Here is a 22,896-nt window from a genome sequence, read left to right on the forward strand (position 1 = left end):
ATTTTCATTTTGTAATTTCAAAGGGCTGTAACTTTTTTTATGAGCACATTTGTACTAAGGTAAGTTAGGTTCAATCGAACTATTTTTGGCCCCAGAGTGTGTGGTATAATAAATATATGACCAATCTTTTCGGGATATTATCCCTGTATATTTGATAAGTCAGAGTAGCACTTCCATATTTAATAAATTCCGCGGATATACCATCACTTCCAGGAGATTTATTATTTTTTAGGTGTTTTACATTCACATTATTAGTTCTCATAAATATATATAACATGGTAAGTGTGGTTACCACAGTACACGAGATACTACGAGATGTAAATTCCAAATGAAATGTATTTCTCCAGAAACCCGTTACATGTGCATTAATGAGATAATCCCATCGTATTAGGTATAAAGGTAGACTTGTTAGGTTACAGTCACAGTCACAGATTCATTAAATTTATTTCATTTAAAACTCAGTCAATAAGATGACAAATGTAAAACCTTGTAGTTTAATGTTAAAAATGTGGCCAATTTTGGTATTTTTATCGGCGATATTGGTGTCAATTCACGGAATTTCTGTAAGTGCATATTTTAAAAAGCTGTATTTTTATATTTGTCTATTTTTTTTAATTGAATTTCACGAATATTTGCTCGAATAGAACACTAGTTCTATTATTTGAATGTCTCGGGTATAAAATGTGGCATTTTTTTTAAATGTTAAACGAGACACTCTTGAAAGTTTTATTTATACTATTATTTACGCAAATTCGATGTCACTTAACTGTCTTAACTGCCATTTGCAACTTATTTACAGTGCCATATTTTAAACTACTTAATTAGTAACTAAATAGGTATCAACAGATTTCTGTTTAGAACTGCATATATTATACCATTGTTTTCATACAAAAAGTTAATTTCGACAATTATGTCAGATACCATTATTTACACCCGAGCCCTTTATTTAAGAGTGCGTCATCAGTGCGTCATCAATATTTTCTTTTCGAAAATTCTGCGAACTTTCAACAGTGCGGCAACAGTGTGTCGGCAGTAAGACAGGGACAGTGACATTATACTATCAAAAACTAAGGCACAGTATTGTGATAACAATAATTATTATACTCATATGCGCCCTAAATGGTGCCAAGTCAGTCAAGTTCGATTTCTTGTTATATATTTATTTTTAGTACCAACGTGGAACGAAGTAAACATTTCTGTTGTATGTAGGCATATGGATTTATTAAAAATTCTTAAAATTTATCCACAAGAGAGTAGAAGTTCAAAACGTTTTCGGTCAAACTGACCATCATCAGTGTAAACGTCCAGTGTACAAGTAATTGTAACTAGCCACTTCAATAGGTGTAAAAACCTCTAAATTACATTATTGTTACATTCTATATTAAAAAGTAGTCGACATAAAGTCGATTCCTTAAGATTTTAAAGATCACATGTGAATGTATTTCACCCTTGCTCGAAAATTGCACAAGGTGCTTGTGTTCTAGTGAGAGGTTAACGACCAACAGTTGGTCGGAATTCCATCTCTGTTGCTCTTATTTTGTTTTTGGTTTTCTTATTTATTATAAAATTTTTACACTCATAAGTCAGGATACTTGTCATGGTGTGATATATTCTTCTTTTTGTTTTTATACTGATGTTCTTGTCCAACAATACCGTATTAATTTTCAAAATTTTCATATGCAATCTTTTGTTTGTCCTAGTCTATGTTTTATATTATCTTCTTCAGTTGTTCCTTTGTTTAATAATTATGAAACCTAAATACTTGTACTTGTCTGTTTCTTTGATTTGTTTACCTTCGTCTATTTCCAGCCTATTCTTTTGTTACTGGTATACCCATTCCTTCGCACTTTCTTCTCCATAGGGTTTTCTCCAGGAATATTTAATATAGGATAGGGGATATGGAACAGCCCTGTAGCAGTCCATTTTTCATCTTAAAGGGACTGCATATTCTATTGCCCGTTTTGATAGCTACTTTGTTCTCCTTGCATAGTGCTTATACTGCTTTTATTAATATTCGTGGAACTTCGAGGTATTGTTATTGTTTCCCATAACCTTAGTTCTAGGTATGAAGGCATAGGCCTACTCATTATATAATAAAACAATGAATGATTTTCAATTTAATTTAGATGATTGTAGAGGCCAAGGATATGACAACGGCTCTAACATGAAGGGAAAAAATACTCGTAAAGGTGTACAAGCTCGTGTTTGAAAAGAATATCCTCCTTATTTTTTATGCTATGTGGATCCCACTCCCTCAATTTAGTCATTGGGGATGCAGATTGTGCGCTTGCAGTGCGCACAATCAACATCTTTGTTTAGTATTGTAAAAGCACAACGTTATACATTTTTTCTGTTTTTTGGAAATGTGCATTTATCTTATCTTTTGTCTCGCGCCTTCGTTGCTTGAATTTCAATTACGCTCGTTATGCTACGCATCAGCTATAAATAATAGCTGACTATTAATTGTACTATTTTTTGATTAAATACATTGTTACATAGTTCTTTATAATGAAATTTTGATTTTTTGCCTTTTTTACTATTTTTTTATATTCCAGTATATATTTCGTATGAAAGGTCGCCAAATTTTGTTTTGCCCGGGGCGCACAAAAATCCTAGAACCGGCCCTGGGAACGAATGTATTATTTATCCAAAATAAGCAGACCTTATTTTGGTAAAACGAATCATATTCACCTAAAACATGTGTCTTAACCTCTTTTGTGTTGTGTGGGTGATCCTAGCATTATATGTATACAAGGATAAGGTTAGTGTAAGTATGTAAAAGAATCTAGTAAATACACTCCGGACACCTTAAAAATGAATCATTTTTGGTGTCTCGAATTTCCTAAACCTGTTTAAGTAATTTTTTTAATATATTATAGCCGTATTATTTAACAATATCGCTGTAATTATATTGTTGCTACACAGGTAAATTGTCATTGTATACCGGGTGTACCAATCAAACTGTGTTTTTGAAGTTATACTTCTTTAGGCGCGATTGAGACTAAAATTTCATAATACTGCGCGCATGCGCACACAGACAGTATGGCGTTTAGTTGCTAAATATTTCTAGTTATGTATAAATATATCAGTACAAGAAAAGGTGTGAAAAGAATATATTAGTGTTTTTAGTAAATATATTTATTATAATTTTTGTGTCTTTGGATTTGTCTTCCTCAGGAGTAAGATGAGTATTATTAAAACATTTTATTGTATATTTATTATACTTGTCTGTTTGTTACCGTGAATTGTCATTACGTACGTCCGAACCGATACAGACACAGTCCTCGTAGCGTATTTGGTATAGCATTCGGCCAGAGATCGAGAGGTCTTGAGTTCGAGTCCGGAGCAATCCTATACTTTTTTTTTATTTTTTTTAAAGCGGTAAGCACAAAATTAGTTTGGTGTTTAAAAAAAATTAAAACAAACTGTTTAAAGTATATTTATTTTTAAGAAATCATATAATAGAAGTATAACTTCTTACGTGAGTACAAAGTACACACACATTCTTTTTTTCTCAAAGTTCGCCACATCCTGTGGAATATTCTAACATTTATAAAATACTGAAATTAAAACACAACTATAGCCCCCGGTTTTTTAACATTCTGTTATTTTATTCATTCGCTTACGTTGGATAATAAAAAAGTTAGGTACTTTAACAACTAGCCATGTTTTTTCATCAATATAGGGTGTTTTTAAATAAGCATGACAAACTTAAACAGCTAATTCTGCATGAAAAAATAATTACAGTTTGATTTAAAACGTATGTTCGCAAATGCTTCGTTTCCGAGATACGGGGTGTTGAAATTTTTCTTACAAACTCACAATTTATGTATTGCTCTAAAACCGGTTGAGATATGCAAATGAAATATGATGGGTTTTAAGAGGTAGTTATTGCGCATTTTTTGACATACAGCTAAGAATCTTATATTCACCATTGGCGCTCACGCTCATACGGGTAGTATGACCCGTACGGGTAATATTCTGAATTTTTTATAGAAAAAATTAGTACGCCATTGAGGTATTTCAAATTAAAAATCATTCTTGAATTCCTCGTTCAATTTACAACAACTTCAATATACATTAACAAAAACTCTTTCTTGCCTTTTTTTCATATGAGGCGCCGTTTTCATGCAAAAAAATAAAACATATTAACGTTTATTTGACATATTATGTAAGTTTCTATGCATTACCAGAGAGCGGCAGTTCTCGCCAGATGCTCACACCTATACCCCCTACAAGTGACACTATACAGGGTGTAACAAAAATACAGGTCATAAATTTAATCACATATTCTGGGACCAAAAATAGTTCGATTGAACCTAACTTACCTTAGTACAAATGTGTACATAAAAAAAGTTACAGCCCTTTGAAGTTACAAAATGAAAATCGATTTTTTCCAATATGTCGAAAACTATTAGAGATCTTTTATTGAAAATAGACATGTGGCATTCTTATGGTAGTAGTATCTTAAGAAAAAGTTATAGTGAAATTTGGACGCCGCATAAAAATTTTATGGGGGTTTTGTTATTTTAAACCCCCCCAAACTTTTGTGTACGTTCCAATTTAATTATTGTTGTAGTACCATTAGTTAAACACAATATTTTAAAAACTTTTTTGCCTCTTAGTACTTTTTCGAAAAGTCAGTTTTTATCGAGATATTTTGAATACTTTTGTCAAATCCACCACATATTTGTATATGGCTAAGTACGATTATAATTTATTTATGATTTACATTTTTAGGTATATTTTGAACCATATTACAAAAGAAGTAATATCTCGATAAAAAGTGCCTTCTCAAAAAAATACGAAGAGGCAAAAAAGTTTTAAAAACACTGTGTTTAACTAATGGTGCCGCAGTAAAAGTTTAGTTAGAACATACACAAATATTTGGGGGGTTTAAAGGAACAAAATCCCCACAAAATTTTTATGTAAACATATTAAAAAAGAAGCCGTAACTCGATAAAAACTACCTTATCGAAAAAATACTAAGAGGCAAAAAAGTTTTATAAATATTGAATTTAACTAATGGTACCACAATAATAATTTAATTGGAACGTACACAAAAGTTTGGGGCGGTTTAAGGGAACAAAACCCCCATAAAATTTTTATGGGGTGCACAAATTTCACTATAATTCTTTTTTTAAGATGTTCCTCTCATAAGAATGCCACATGTCCATTTTCAATAAAAAATCTCTAATAGTTTACGATATGTTCGAAAAAATCAATTTTCATTTTGTAACTTCAAAGGGCTGTAACTTTTTTTATGTGAACATTAGTACTAAGGTAAATTAGGTCCATTCGAACTATTTTTAGTCTCAGAATATGTGATTTAATTTATGACCTGTATTGTATATACACGAAATTTTCGATTTTCTAAATCTGACTGAATTGAAAATTGGGCCAACTCCCATCTTAAAGCTCAGGAAAAAACTCACCCATTCATATGTCAACCATCCATTTTGGTCCAAGGGTGTGGATTTTACGGTCCTTCTTATTTAGGGTCTGTTTTTCGTTCTCGTCCCCAAAACTCCCAAAAACTTCGAAAATTTAACTCCGACCTTTACGGCTTCTAATAGAAGCGACCATTACTTTTCCAACGCATGTCTAATTTTGAAAATCGGTTATACCGTTCAAAAGTTACCGAGCTCAGAGGTACGAGTCAATTTTTATTTAAAAAAGGGAAAATGTTTGTGGATAATAATATGTATGTATGTATGTATGTAATAATAATATGTATGTATGTATTGTTGTGATCTGCTTCTTATTTATTTTATATTGATTATTATTTATTTAATTAATCATTTAATTCTCGCAAATCATATATCAAAATTGAATAAAAAATCTCAGGGTGCCTTTTAATATATAAAAAAAAACCAAATTATCTTACGTTATATTTTTCTTCTCTCGTGGGTTCAGTATCTCTGAATTGATCCTAATCGGGATAAAATAGGGAAAAGAAATAAAGCAAACTATTAAAATAAAAATACAGAATTGTCTTTTATTTATCAAATTAATACTCTGAAAACTATCGAATCTAAAAAACCTGTGGACACAGATGTCCGAATGAAATTTATACCACTTAAAATTATTATCTTTACAAAAAAACAATTTATCGGTTTGTTCCCGATGACTTTGGTAAAACAAATTAAACCAAACAAATTTATGTCTTCGCAAGGTTACCTATATTTACTATTTATATTTTGAAATATTGGAACTTTAATTCATATGCTTTTTACTCAAAAATTTATTTCCCGAACATAAAAATCTCTTTCACATAAATTGACTGACCTTTTGCTTCCCTCACTCGGATGTCTTCTCGTGACCCCAAACAGCTCTCCCTCGTTGATTATGTTAAAGGCTACTCATCAAAGCCTCTCTCCGTTGTCCAGCTTCAAAACTGTCAGCATACCAGCACTAATTCTCCAACAAACCGTGTTTCTTTGACACGTTCTCGACTCAAACAACTCCAAAAATTCTCTGCTCTCCTTCTCACAATACTACAGAATCAAAGAGGTATTTCGTCTCGATTTGATCTGTCGCTCGTTCCACTTTTCAACACTATTCTCCACTATCAACCAACCACTGATATATGCTAACTATCTGCTCCACTTAACACGTCGAAAACCGCTTCTTCTCGCTGCCAACAACATAATAATAATTTTTCAATCTCTCTCAATCATCCAATCCATCTTTTCCCCTTCCACATTCCAAGAATCAGAACATTGACTTTTCCATTTGACAAACAAACGTCACCCTCAAATTTGTTCCGACAATCCTAATTACTTTCGGAGAAAACTCTCCCACATATACTCGTATTGAAATGAAGATATTAAAATTCCAACTTTTTTTTCAATTATCAGTTTCGAGAAATTATACAGTAAACAATTTTTTTCCATTTTAATTCTAAATACATAGTTCTTTTCACTTTAATTATTCACAAAAGTCTTTAATGGTTCCTCGGACAGCTCGTTAAAAGAGAAATCTATTTACATTCACTAAATTCTAATAAATTTTAAAACAGCTCAATATACAGGGTGTATCAAATTTATGTGCCCGCGTTATTTACAAAAAAAAAATTTAATTTAATTTTCATTTTGCTTTTGATTGATAAATTTAAAACACAATAGTATGTGTGTGGAAAAGTTAAACCAATCTGAATTTTTTTTCTGTCTTTGAAGAGGGGCTCAGGGCCGATTCAGAACCGGTGTAGTTTGTGACTTTTGACTTCCCATATTTATTTATTTTTATTTATTTATTTATTTAACCTCCTTTAATACACAAAATAATTGTTATTACATTAAAAGAGTGCTTACTACTGCTAAAAACTCATTCCTATATTAAGTACTAAACCTAAATAGAACAGAACAAGTAAAAAAAACACTACAAATACATCTAGACAAATAATTACATCTAAATACAAATAAATACATCTAAATACAAATAAATACATCTAAATAAAATTTTACGACAACTTTTGTATACTAGAAATTTGTTTCAGAAGCAACTTTTATTTGTTTCACAGAAGAATTTAAAAAGTCTATATCACAGTTAATTATCATATGGTTACATTCTTCTAACATCTTATTTATGGGTGAACAATCAGTCTTATTAGTTGAGAACAGTCGTTTGTTATTAATTCTTAAATGTGTTTTTGGAACATGAAATTTAATACTATTTATAAAAAAGCAGTCTTTATATTTAATGTGATTTACAACATAGTATATAAAAAGGGCTGAATGAAAATGTCTTCTATTATCCAGTCGCTGAACTTTAAAACAAGTTAGCATAGCATTATAGGAAATCATGTAGGGATAGATACCAAACTTTCTGACCATATGCCAGCTATAGGACTTGGTAAGTACAAAACGGCATATTTCTTGGCGGTATATATCTTCGGTTCAAGAAGAGACAGGAGAGCAGTAAATACACCAAATCAATAGTGTTAAGTTAAGCTTTCAAATGGTGTCTAAGCTGTCAGGATCAGACATACATGGCTCAGTATAGCCAAAAAACTGAAAAATAAATTTTGAAAATTTTGGTTTTTCAACAATTACTCAAAATTTCAACCTACGAATTACACCAATAACTGAGCGTTTGTAGAAGGACTCTAGACGAATCTATCGGTGTATACTTTATATACTTTATAGGCTTCATAAGTATGATCAAATCTATATCTTATGGGAAAAACGGTTTTTCAAGCTCAATAATTCCTATAATAGCTTCAGTTATCATACTTGACCTTAGATGCATAAGATACTACTTGTCAATACGTTTCAAACTCATGTTTAGTGAACAAAATCGGTTAAGCCGTTTAGAAGTTACTAAGCTACAATACCTTTAGTCAAGAAGTACATGCATGTTTTATCGATTTTGAAAAAGCGTTTGACAGAGTACGCCACGATAGGCTAAGAGACATTCTTGAAAGAAAAGACATAGATAATAAAGATCTGCGAATAATTCTCAACTTATATTGGAATCAGAAAGCTAACATCAAAATAGAAAACGAGATATCAAAAGCAATAGAAATACGTAGAGGAGTAAGACAGGGATGCATTTTGTCACCACTGCTATTTAATGTATATAGTGAAAGCATCTGTCAGGAAGCCCTTTTGCAAGCAAATGAAGGAATCGTAATCAATGGAGAGGTTGTAAATAATATTCGATACGCAGACGACACTGTACTAGTTACAAGAACAGTAGAAGAATTACAACGATTACTTACAAACATAAATATTGCTTGCAACAATTATGGCATAAACATTAATATCAAAAAAACCAAGTATATGGTCTTCAGTAAAATCATGACACAACCAGCACATATTAGTATAAACGGCATTCAAATTGAAAAAGTATCAAGTTATAAATACTTGGGAACTTTAATAAACGAAACTGGAGACCAAAACAATGAAATAAAAAGACGTATCGAAATTGCCAGGGCCACCTTCATAAAGATGAGAAAATTCTTCTGCAACAGAGATATAAGCATCCCTCTACGATTAAGAATGCTAAGTGGCTACGTATTTAACACGCTATTATACGGTGTAGAGGCCTGGACTCTCAAACAGAACAACATAAAAAATATTGAAAGTTTCGAGATGTGGTGCTACCATCGAATGCTGAAGATAAGTTGGGTTGAAAGAATCACAAATCTTGAAGTAATACGAAGGATAGGAAGAGACCCAGAAATTTTATTAACGATAAAACGAAGAAAACTCGAGTATTTGGGTCACCTGATGAGAGGTCATAAATACGCATTACTTCAAAATATAATGCAAGGAAAAATAGAAGGAAAACGGAATCCAGGCCGTAGAAGAATGTCGTGGATGCGGAATTTGAGAGAGTGGTTTGGCTGCACCACTAATGAACTTTTTAGGTCAGCTGTAAACAAAGTCAGGGTAACCTTGATGATTTCCAATCTCCGATAGGAGTGGCACAAGAAGAAGAAGAAGCTACAAAAGTATAATCCAATTAACGATTATTCCCTAAATGGTTTATGTAGTTGTAGTGGTTACGACGCTAATTTGATCTGGCAACGGGCAATCCGAGTTCATTTACCGGCCCTCCCAATATTTTTTTCAATCTATTCCGAATAGAAAAAAAATCTAGTGTACATTCGATGGACACTAGATCATTTGGGAGATAATGCGACCAAGGCGACCATTTATAAAGCTTAACGTGTAATCGAGAAACATTGCATTTAACTTTATACATTTAATTTATAAATAACTTTGAAAAACTCCTGATACAAGAATAAAAAACCGCTAAACGCCGTAAAAATGAGTGGCGCATACAATATTCCAGCTACAAAAGATCTGATATTAATATTACGTGGCGAGAAAATGTATTTTCATTTTGATGCAAAACAAAATTCTAGTTTTATTTTAAAATATTTTTTCATATTTGCTAAATTTGAAGTAAACGCGCCACAAAAGAGTTTCAAAATTCAAACTGTATCAAACTTACTCTTTTGTGGCGCGTTTTACTTCAAATTGGGCAAATATTATGAAAAATCTTTTAAAATAAAACTAGAATTTTGTTTTGCATCAAAATGAAAATACATTTTCGCGCTACGTAATATTTATATCAGATCTTTTGTAGCTGGAATATTGTATGCGCCATTCATTTTTACGGCGTTTAGCGGTTTTTTATTCTTGTATTGAAACTACCTCGAATACTTTGTAAGCGTTAAGATGTTTTATTTCTTTTGCATAAAAACGTCGCCTCATATGAAAAAAAGGCAAGAAAGATTTTTCGTTGTAAATTGAACGAGGAATTCAAGAATGATTTTTAATTTTAAATATCTCAGTGGCGTACTAATTTTTTCTTTAAAAAAATTCAGACCATTACCGGTACCCGGTATATATTACCCGTATGCGAGCCAGTGGTGTATATAAAATTCTTAATTGTATGTCAAAAAATGCGCAATAACTACCTCTTAAAACCCACCAAACTTCATTTGCATATCTCAACCAGTTTTAGAGCAATACATAAATCGTCGGTTTGTAAGAAAAAATTTCACCCCGTATCTCGGAAACAAAGCATTTGCGAACATACGTTGATGAAGTAAATTGTCATTATTTTTCATGCAGAATTACCCCTTAAAGTTTGTCATACTTATTTAAAAAAAAACACCCTGTATTGATGAAAAACATGGCTAGTTGTTAAAGTACCTAACTTTTTTATTATCCAACATAAGCGAATGAATCAAAAAACAGAATGTTAAAAGAACCTGGGGCTACAGTTGGATTTAATTTCAGTATTTTATAATTGCTACAATATTCCACACGGTGTGGCGAACTTTGAGAAAAAACACAGTTTGATTGGTTCACCCGGTATAAAATGACAATTTACCTACCTAGCAACAATATTATTACAGCAATATTGTCAAAGAATAAGGCTATAATATGTTTAAAAAAATCACTTAAATTGGACAACAGGTTTAGGAAATTCGAGATGTCAAATATGACCCATTTTTAAGGTGTCCGGATTTTTTTGATCAGGGGTGTACCTATACCCCTAGTTTTCGGCTTTTTATGTATGGCCGCTTTTTAATTTTTTGATGCCGTCCTTGGAAAACGATCAATTTTTGTCTTCAAAATATGCTTTAGTTTCAGCGATTACGTCCTCGTCGGAGCGATATCTCTTGTCACGGAGCATCTTTTTAATATCGGAATAAAGGAGGGAATCGCTGGGAGCCAGATCTGGACTATACGGTGGATGTGGAAGCAATTCAAAACACAACTCGTGCATTTTTGCCATTGTTTTCATCAACTTGTGACACGATGTACTGTCTTGCTGAAATAACAATTTTTTCTTGAAAAAAATGAGGTATTTTGTGTGCGATTCTGCTTTTCAAATGCTCCAGTCGCTGTTTTTTGATTCTCCATGTTTTAAATAGTCAATGAAAACAATTCCTTGCGAGTCCCAAAATAGAGAGGCCATAACCTTGCCGGCGGTTTATTACGTCTTTGGTCTCTTTGGACGACTTTCTCCGGGTACTATCCACTCAGATAACTACCGATTTGATTCCGGAGTGAAGTGATGAAATATTTCATCCAATGTAATATACCGATGCAAAAACTCCGACTTGTTTCAATTAAACATGTCCAAACAGCATCGAGATTCATCATTCGTTTTCCTTTATTGTAATGTTCCATTTTCTTGCACACGTTGCTATATTGTTGAGACTGGTTTGTAGTATTGCCGCTACTATTTCGGGATTTCTGTTTACTGCTAAAAAGTCAAGCGTCCACAGACCCGCATCGTACGCATCGTACGCAACGGATTTTAGTTTGACAATAGATAATGCGATCCGTACGATGCGGATCAGTGGACGCGGTTACATAAGTTTCTGTACAAGGCAAACTAAAATCCGTTGCGTACGATGCGTCCGATGCGTACGATGCGGGTCTGTGGACGCTTGCCTTAATGTGTCATCCGCAAACGTGGAGGTGACTTTTCATCAGTATATGCAGGCGCGGATCCAAGGGAGGGTCAATGGGGTCAATTTCCCCCTCCTTGAGACTTCGCCTGGTGTCGCCTTTTTTTAAGAAAATGATAATTACGATTGAAAATAAATAGTGAGTTTGGTGTTCTATTCACAATTGAATAACGGAATGAAACATAAAACATAATTCCTTCTCCAAAGTACGTGTTCTCGGTCTTACTGTATGGTGTCGAGTCTTGGCCTGTGAATAAAATCGATCTACTTACCAAAATCGCCTTGAGGCTTTGGAAATGTGGTTCTATAAAAGAATTTAAAAGTATCTTGTAGGAAGAAGATTCGAAACTCCACAATACTAGAAAGTATCAGTAAGACTACTGAGATTATAGAAGGCATCAAGAAGAGAAAAGTGGAGTATTTTGGACATGTAATGAGAAGTTTCAAATATAGGTTGCTACAAAATATTATGCAAGTGAGAATAGAAGGCAAACACAGTCCAGGACGAAAAAACGCTTTGTGTTTGATTTAGGGTGGCAGTGAATAAAATTAAGATGGCTATGATAGTAACCAACGTTCTGAGAGGACATGGTACATGAAGAAAAATAAAGTAACAGCCCATGCCGAAAAAGAATCCTACGTACGCGAGTGACGAGAAAATTGTTATTTCATTGCCCCCTCCTTGCAAGGTTGCTGGATCTGCCGTTGAGTACATGGCAGATCAGCCGTGAAGAGTAGGTATAAGATTAGGCCTAAGAATCTCCCTTATGGGACTCCTGATTTGATGATGCGTAGATTAGTTACTTCATTTTTATATCTGACTCTGAAGTATCGTTCTTCTAAACAGGATTTTAGAATCAAATATATTGTTGTTATTAGCTGCTTTTTTAATTTGTAAAGGAGTGTCTCATGCCACAACTTGTCAAATGATTTGTTCACATCCAAGAAAGCTGATTCACAGTAACTTTTATCTTCTAATGCTTTATTAATTGTGTTAACAACACGATGCACCTGTTCTACTGTTGATTGTTGACGAAACCCAAATTGATAGTCTGTGATTAAGTTTTTTACTGCGACAGTTTCCATCAGTCTCTTCATCAGTAACTTTTCCATTATTTTTGACAAGGCTGGTGGTAAGCTGATTGGTCGATAGCAGCTAGGTTCATTTGGCTATTTTCGAATATCTTAATATTAATGAAACCATCCCCCGCCGTTTTAACTACTTTATTTGTTGTCATTCGGCTTCTAGTATTATTTTTACTCTCTTTGTATCGTGTAGCGTTTCTGCCGCGTATGCCATTATTGGTAACTTAAGGGTATTTAAAGTCAACTTGTCTATCTAAAGACAAGTCTTGAAATTGTTTATCCATTTTTATTTATTAGAATGCTAAGTCTTTACGGTTTGTTTTGGTACAACTTTTTAGGCCAGGAACCGAAGCTTTTCACCTCGCAATTTTTACGGAATGGATCGATTTACTTGAAAATTTGAGAATAGGTAGTGGCTAGTCCAAGGATCAAAATATATATGATTCCGAAAGGCGCTTTTACCATGGGGGTAGTTGCCACCCCATCTCGGGGGTGAAATTTTTTTATTATATTCCGCAAAAGTTGATGAAAACGTTCATTCTAGGCAAAAAATGTTCTATACATTCTTTCGATAAAATTAATAGTTTCCGATTTATTCGCTATCGAGAGTGTTAGTTTTGTATAGAAAAAATCAATGTATTTCGATATACTCATTTACGATTCACTTAATTTTTGGCGTAGAAAAATTTCTTTCAAACCAAGTTCTTGAGAATTAAATAACCTACAATTTTATAAGGAAACATTTTTTCTTATCCCTGATGCTAATCTTTCTACTCTGAAGAAAGTGGCATTTTTTACCAAACTACAAAAATTCCTTATTCGCTTTTAACTCCAGTTTCTTTTAAAACTAATCATTCTAAGCCAGTTAAACTTCTAGAATCTATCATTAATACATAAATAAATAAGAATAAATAAGCCCAATGACTAAAAATACCGCTAACTTACATTATTATGCTTCCAATTGGATTTCTCCTTTTTTTTCAAAAGGATATATTAATTTTTTGCAATATTTTACCGTCAGTGAATAGACTAAAACAAAAATAAATAACATAGAACCCAAATAACAATAATTTTCTAATTTACTAGAGGTATTTGATAAATAATACTGAGACTGGGACATGCACGAAGAGATTTAAATATACCAGTAATGTTGCAACTAAATTTCAGAAATGCGTGAGATATCATGATTTTGACTAATTTGCGTATTTAACCCATTAATTCCAAAGTTATGCTGTTTGCCAAATTTTGATATTATACTTAGGTATACATATTTATCAGTAATATTGTTCTTAATAAGGAATTATTATTCATGAAATTAATTTAAATCTTTGTATTTTTGAATTATGACCCAATCTATAAATAATACATTGGGCGTTACGGATATCATAATTAATTGCAAGTATGTATAAATGAGGTTAAAACAGTTATGATATGAGAATTCAAATTTTTCTTATACCTACTGTCATAGCCACCTTTACTTAACGTAAAGTTTACTTACGTAGGGTAAAGGTGGCTATGCTACTGTATAAAAAATACTGTATTTTTATATATGTGTTACGGTTGATGTGATAAATCCGGTCTGTATTAATAATTACCGGTAAATATTAATAGTAACCGTAGCAGCTGGTCAATGTGAATAATAATGCATTTATAATCAGATTTACCGGCTGTTATCTAACAATTCTGGTTAATGTAATAAAAAAGCATTTTGGGCTTCACTATTGCTTATTTATGAAATTTGATAATAAAGTTATACCTGGTTGCACCAACAGATCTTAAGCTTAAGCCGTGCCTTAAGCTCAGCTTACGAAACATACGCGTTGCACCATTGACTCTTAGATCAATTTTAAGCTTGCCACAATGATTGTCACGAGGATTGCATAGATAAGAATAGAAAATTATAGTGCAACGTAAGGCAGCGTTTAGACACAGCGATAAATCGCAGCAATTTATCGATATCAATCGAGTTGCTTTAATTTATCGTTGTGTGTAAACGGTACATCGCAGCGATTTATCGGAATTGGATTGGAGTTGGTATCTAATTGCATCAATTTATTGTAACGATCGAGTTGTTTCAGTTTAGAATCAATCGCAACAATTTATCTCAGTGTCTGCTCTAAAAGAATCAATAAATCGCCATTAAACATTTATCGTCACAATAAATTGCTGCGACTTATCGGGGCGTCATTTAAGTGAAACTTAAAGCGGCCATATCTATAAACTGAGCTGTGAATTCCTTTCGTAATTATTATTGTTTGCGGTGTGGAGTCAAATTCTGTAAAACTTTACAGCAGTCAGTCAAATCTTTTTTCGAATAATTTAAGTACTGACGTTTTGCCCCTTCTGTACATTGCTGACGTAGTGTCGCTGTCGGTTATCGCATGTAAAAATAAAATGTACTTTTGGCATTTGGGATAAGCCGATAAACTTTTCGAAGAATATATCTCTGTTCGCTGTTGAGCCCTTCCAGGTTTCAGAAAATAAATAACTTTATTTACTGGAGTCCTTGCAGTAAGCAGTACTAACAAATCAACATCTTCACCAACTACAATTGTTGTGTTTGTTGCCTTACATTTTTCAATTGCTGTCTCAATTATAAGGACATCTGCGTCATTTTTAGCTTGTTTCACTTCAATATTCGCAACTGTTAATTTGTCAGTTAACATGGAAATGAAACGAGATTTATTATTAATGTTAGCGAAAAATTTTTGTTGATTCGCTGGAGCTGTTAAATTTTCATCAAAGATAATCTCGGAACCCGATGATGTTTTTGTAGTTCGACGACGTTGTTCTGCAGCTTTAATAATATATTCTTTGTCGAGTCACTGTAGCCGTCAAATACCACTGTCACTGTAAGCTCGTATAGTTTAAGTAACCAATACAGTGAAACGGGTCAGATTTGTAAGTCCTGCTAATAGTTCCCCTTTAATATAGTTCGGAGGCTGGTTGTTTTTTCTGGTGATTAAATATGTAATTAAAAATATTTATTTTTACTTAGATATACCGTTAAAGCAGGACATATCGTAGGTGCTAAAATTAATTATTAATTAATTAATTAATCTTAAATTAAACAACATTTTACACTCCATTATCGAGCTTTAAATCACACACCTATACTCCAGTAAGACATACTACTGAACTAAAAGTTTTGTAAAACTTGTAAATGTCTGAGGGGACCGATTATGCGGGTGTGAAAAACAGATGTCATCAAACGAACCGCCTCTTAAAACATCTTTGACAAAGAATACCAAATTTTGCCGACCTTAAAGCTGTTTCACAATATAAATTTCTCGAACTATAATATGTCTGCTAAATGGTAGACGCTTGTAATAAGTAGGTACTTATATTTACTTAAACTGAACCTTTAGCACTAAAAGAAACAGATAATATATGAACAAGACCTACGGACAATACTGCAGCCATTGTTTACAATAGACAATCTGTTCTTTTTTAAACAATGGTATAGCCAAATGTTTTTCAAAGCCACGTGGATAGAGGAAATTCAGTTTGGGACTGATTATCTTTTGAAGAAATATTTTCAGAATAGTATAATATATTATATTATAAAAGAGACACAGATAGGAATTTATACTTGTCTTAAGTGCCACATTATGTATATACGTGGCTTATACAAAGTGCATATAATGTATAAAGTAACTTTTAAAATCGCGATATCTCAGGATTGGTAACTCTTAGGAAAAAAATTGTAAGGACAATGTTTGTAGAGAATGTTAAGATCTACAACTTTGGTTTGATGGTTTTTTTTTGATAAAACTTCCCGTTTTCGAGAAAAATCCAAAAAATCTAAAATTTTGACCTTTGACCCCGAATAACTTTTGTTGCACACATGGGATCGATGGGGACTTTCAAAACTTTATTTGTTATGGTAAACTCTAGCTCTCCATCAAAATTTGGCTCTCCGGCAATTTTTGTTATTTGCCAACTATTTTGATGCCTAAGTTGACCGGATTATTAGTGTTAGTTGTATATTCTTGAAATAAATTCTTATATTTTGGTTCACTTTTTAATTATACAGGGTGTCCCCGAAAATAGTGTGTTCCTTAAAAGTATAGGTAAAAGGCACAATGTAAAGCAAAAAAGTCTTATACCATTTTTTTTCTCAATTCAGCCGTTTGACCAAAAAACGAAAATACATTTTGATATACAGGGTTAGTCATGAGGAACTGTACATACTCCTACCTCGTATAGAGGCTCCTATGGAGATTAACAAATGACCATTAAAAAGTGTCTGCTCCCCTTGTTTAATAATATACAGGGCGAGTTTCGCATTTTGACAGAAATTTATATTTGTCATAATTTTTGAACGGTCAGATCGATGTGTCTCTTATTTTGGTAAATCGTTACACTATTACCACCTAATCAACTGATTTATTCAAACTAGAAAAAAATCAGGTCGGGCTTTAAAAAATTAGTTCGTTTGTGTCTTAGAAAAAAAATTCACCCTGTATACGTTTTTTGAAAACTCTAGTATGAATTTTACAAATTAGACAAATAGGCAATTAAAATGGCATATTTATTTTTTCACCACACGATTACTTAATTTTTTATAAAAAAAAATCAAATTTGACTATGAATTAAAAGTTTGGTAAAGTAAACCATAGATTTAAAAAAATTAACTGTTATTACAAAAATTAATTTTTTTTAACAAATATTTAATTTATGTTACCACCAAATCAACTGATTTATTCAAACTAGAAAAAAAGCAGGTCCGGCTTTACAAAATTAGTTCGTTTGGGTCTTAGAAAAAATTTCATCCTGTATACGCTTTTTGAAAACTCTAATATGAGTTTTCCAAATTAGACAAAGAGGCAATTAAAATTACATATTTATTTTTTCCCCACATGATTATTTAATTTTTTATAAAAAAATCAAATTTGACTATGAATAATAATTAAAAGTTTGGTAAAGTGAACCATAGATTTAAAAAAATTTACTTTTATTACAAAAATTAATTTTTTTGAAAAAATATTTAATTTATGTTACCACCCAATCAACTGATTTATTCAAACTATTAAAAATCAGGCCCGGATTTAAAAAATTATTTCGTTTTGGTCTTAGAAAAAATTTCACCCTGTATACGCTTTTTGAAAACTCTAATATAAATTTTACAAATTAGACAAATAGGCAATTAAAATGGCATATGTATTTTTCCCCACACGATTACTTAATTTTTTATTAAAAAATCAAATTTGTCAAAATCGGAATTTTAACCTAAAAATGAAAAAAAAAAAGATGAAATCACGGTTTAACTCGCTACAACGCCATTTAAAATTTTTTTTTCTGAAATTTTTACAGCACATATCTCTTACCATTGTGAAGACTATGACAATTGTTGTAGACTTTCAGTCTTCTTCTCGTAAAAGTTATGAGTTTTTAAAAATAAAAGGTGCAGATTCGTGAATTGCAAAGTTAAGTCGCAAAAATTAAGTGAAAAAATTTAAAATTTATCTATAGTCCGTCCGCTATAACTTTTCCCATGCGGTACGATTCATTTTCAATCAAATTAAGTCAAAACATAAATTGAAACGAACGTCGATGTGTATGTACATTTTGTATACTGTATACTATATACTACACACATCGGCGTACGTTTCACTTTCTGTTTTGACTTAATTTGATTGAAAATTAATCGTACCGCATGGGAAAAGTTATAGCGGACGGACTATATTTGATCACGTCTATGTTAAACTATAGAGTCCAAAGAGAAGTGTTATGGAGAGTTTTAGATCTAGACGTGTTATAGAAAAAAAAACTGGTGAAACTTTGAATTTTAAGGAAAACGTTGTTTAATTTTTTTTATGGTAAAATTGCGATTTTGACAAAATTGATTTTTTAATAAAAAAATAAGTAAACGTGCGGGGAAAAAAATAAATATGCCATTTTAATTGCCTATTTGTCTAATTTGTAAAATTCACATTAGAGCTTTCAAAAAGCGTATACAGGGTGAAATTTTTTCTAAGACCCAAACGAACTAATTTTTTAAAGCCGGACCTGATTTTTTTCTAGTTTGAATAAATCAGTTGATTGGGTGGTAACATATATCAAATATTTGTTTAAAAAAATTAATTTTTGTAATAAAAGTTAATTTTTTTTAATCTTTTTTTTTTAATCACTTTACCAAATTTTTAATTCATAGTGAAATTTGATTTTTTTTTATAAAAAAATAAGTAATCATGTGGGGAAAAAATAAATATGTCAAAATATGTCATTTTAATTGCCTATTTGTCTAATTTGTAAAATTAATATTAGAGTTTTCAAAAAAACTATACGGGGTGAAATTTTTTCTAAGACCCAAACGAACTAATTTTTTAAAGCCGGACTTAATTTTTTTCTAGTTTGAATAAATCAGTTGATAAGGTGGTAATAGTGTAACGATTGACCAAAATAATAGACACATCGATCTGACCGTTCAAAAATTATGACGAATATAAATTTCTGTCAAAATGTGAAACTCGCCCTGTATAGTATTAAACAATGGGAGCAGACACTTTTTAATGGTCATTTGTTATTCCCCATAGGGGCCTCTATACGAGGTAGGAGTATGTACAGTTCCTCATGACTCACCCTGTACAAATTGAAGACTGGCAACAACGTTTACAATTCAAAAATTTAAAAATAACAGGGATATTTAACAGGGGTAAAAACGTTTTGGGACCTCAGATTTTTATTTTTTAAACCGGGATATTCGTTTAACCGGTATTCTAATAAGCGGGTTCGACTCTAGTAGGTTTGTAGGTCAATTGTACCTGGTAGGTAAAGTAATGTAAATATCAACCAAACCTGTAGGGGTCTAGTGTTTACATCTTTTCACCCTATCGTGGTCGCCCCCTAACATCAAACAAACCAAGAATTTGGTTTGTTCGATGTCATTGACATTGGATATTTTGCATAATTCTTTATCTAGTTTTATTCTGTACCAAAAGAACGGGTATTTCTTATTTCTTAACAAGTAGGTATTTTGGGTATTAAACAAATATTATATCAGTTTTATCATTATCAAGGGTGCAATATTTTATGAATTACCCAGAATACTAAATGGAGAGGCCTATAAATTTCTTGTAATATTTTGCCGGTACTTCTTGAAGTGCCTTTGCAAACACGGCGTGAAATGTTGTTTTTCCCCACGGAGCCCCAGAGCTGTGATAAATCTTCTGGATATCACTTATCCTCATCGTTGAATTGATAGGAATTGATTCATTCTGTGGCCACCAACGAAGTCCCGAATTCAATGTACTGGATTTTTATTTTTGGGGACATCTGAAATCGTTAGTGTATGATAACCGACATGAAATGCAAACAGAAGCTGAATTACAGGAACGCATTTTTGATGCTGTAGAAACTATCCGACATAATTTAGTTAATTATGGCATTACTAACAACTAGATTCGTCGTATCAATGCATGTGTTCGCGCAGGTGGAGCTCACTTTGAACATTTATTATAAAAATTATTATCAGTTAAGTGCAAACAGCTAATTTAATTTTAGATCACAAGCAAACAAACTACTGATAGTCCAAACATAATGTAAAAAACTAAATTAGAAATATTAAACGTTGTCTGGTGTATTCAATTTCCACTGTAAACTATGTAATTTATCAGTAATATTGTTCTTAAGAGGATCGGTACGTATTTTCGGCTGCAATGCTATTCAAATGGGGATTCATTTTTTTCGAATCCTCAGAAAACTAATAAGTATTTTTCAAAAATTTAAACGCAGAATGAAAGATTACGTTATTATCGAGGGCCGAAAGTCCCTGAGAACTTCTATAATGTTTATTTTAATAAGTTACAGGGGTGAAAAACTAAGAGAAAATGTAGTATGATTTTTAATTTCAAATATCTCATTAGAAAGAAACTTCTTATATATTCTAAGGGACTTTCGGCCCTCGATAATAATTTAGTCTTTCATTTTGTGTTTAAATTTTTTTTTAAATATTTATTATTTTTTTCAGGATTCGAAAAAAATGGACACTATGTCCGTGGAAATCGAATATTCGCTATCTTTGTCATACAATGCATTCATTCGAATATAATGTTATGACAAGACTCAAGACAGTGACTCAAGACTCAAGTAGAGATGTGTCCGACCTATTTTTTTGATATTTTGATATAGCAGTTCATTCTGCTACTGCTTTTTAACGCTTTTACGATGATAATAAAATCAATTAAAGAGTTGTTTATTAAATAGTATTGATAGTGTATTTGAAAAATAATAATTGATTTAAGGCGTACAATTAATAAAAAGTTATTTATTGTTTATATATTATTTATAGAAAATCCAAGTATTTCAAGTCATTAAAGTTCAAATAAGAGTATTATTTTATAAGAGTTTGTTCCGATAACCGTAAATAGGTACGAGTTTAGCTATAAAGTAAAGTGCCCATGGTGGCATAAAATGTAGTAAATGCTAATGCTTCAAGTACGTACTACATTTTTGAAGATTTCACTACACTTAAAAAGTATTTGCTTTTCTCCGTAGTATTTGCTACTATTTACCAGCCTACATAGAAGAATGTACTACGCTTTTGAAGTATGTGCTTGTTTAGTAGTATTTTGCTTCCGTTTAAGTGAAGTTGGTGGGTGGACGTCTTCGGCGTAGGTATTGTTTTGTTACAATATGACAGCATTTAGGAATGTGTGTCATAGAAAAATTTACAAACTAAGAAGAAGATTCTTAATTTTTGGGTGATTCTTTTATTAAATAAAATTTAATAATTGTGAAGAAGATTAACAAATAACAATTGTTCATTTTTATCCTCGCGTAACTCTTTTGTCACTTGGGATCTGAGTCACTCATTTTTACTCGTGTACAATTCTAATAATTTGGTACGTAAAAATGTGAATTCACAAATCACAAGCACATGGAAAACTAATTCCATCACGATTGGTGTAATGCAGACACGGCTGGCGCTACGCTTTTTAGTAGATGCTTCTGGTCAGTAGTAGGTACTTCTGTTGTGTAGTAAGTTCTTCTCAACAAACGCACCTACTTTTATGTAAAAGAAAATACTACAAAGTAGTGACTATTTGCTGAAGCAATAGCATCGACTACGTTTTATGCATTCCGCCCATTTTCTTGAGTGAATTATTAAATGTTGGCTTCATATTTTAATTAAGATGATTTTAAGATTTTATAATTAAAGCCTTCGCTTTTTATGGAGAGTTTTAACGCTTTTTTTTCTCGAAGAAAATAATAAAATGATATTTTCGGCTCCTTTTCCTAAGTGACTTCTCTATTGAGGTTGGCGGTCAATTTGGCAAATTTCTCTCTATTCTGGGCTTGATGAATTAAGTAATTTCCTGTTGTGTGGGTCCAATCTCTGATGTTTCAGAGCCAAGATTTTTTCTTTCTTCTTTAACCCCTTTTACCTTCGACTTCGTGTCCTACATATGACGTCTATCTAATTTTGATAGTATTGACCAGATAAGGACGTGTGTTTATTATTTTCAATAATTTTTCATTCGTGGTTCTGCTGGCCCAGCTTATTCTTAACATTCGGCGGTTCATCCACATTTCGAATAAATTCAATTTGTTAACGTCATACTGTTTTAATGTTCAGGTCTCGCAACAATATAGTAATAGAGACCACACATTCACACATAACACTTTAGTGTTCTCAATCTTATTGTGACTGATAGCTTGGGGTTACAGAGCATTTTACGCATGTTCATGAAATCAGACCTTGCTATTTCAATGCGTCTTATGATTTCTTTTCAGTGGTCTAGTTGAGTATTTAGCTCTCTGCCCAGGTATATGAAGCTTTGGGAACTCTGAAGAATGACTTTAACAGCCTGTGACTTTCTTCTGATAATATGTTCCTCCATATCTTAAGTTGGTCTTCTGTTTCC

General features: G+C 32.1%; 1 protein-coding gene across 1 annotated transcript in view; it reads left to right on the forward strand.

The window, feature by feature from the left end:
• The first annotated feature begins 410 nt into the window (after positions 1–410).
• LOC126882399 (juvenile hormone esterase-like) overlaps positions 411–22,896 on the forward strand; it is a 77,952-nt gene continuing 55,466 nt past the window's right edge. Inside the window, exon 1 of the mRNA XM_050647313.1 lies at positions 411–563. Within this exon, the coding sequence (XP_050503270.1) occupies positions 471–563 (93 nt within the window). The 5' untranslated portion in view covers positions 411–470. The remainder of the gene's footprint in view (positions 564–22,896) is intronic.

The sequence above is a fragment of the Diabrotica virgifera genome, chromosome 3 (genome assembly GCF_917563875.1).
Source record: "Diabrotica virgifera virgifera chromosome 3, PGI_DIABVI_V3a".
In the NCBI taxonomy this organism is placed as follows: Eukaryota; Metazoa; Arthropoda; class Insecta; order Coleoptera; family Chrysomelidae; genus Diabrotica; species Diabrotica virgifera.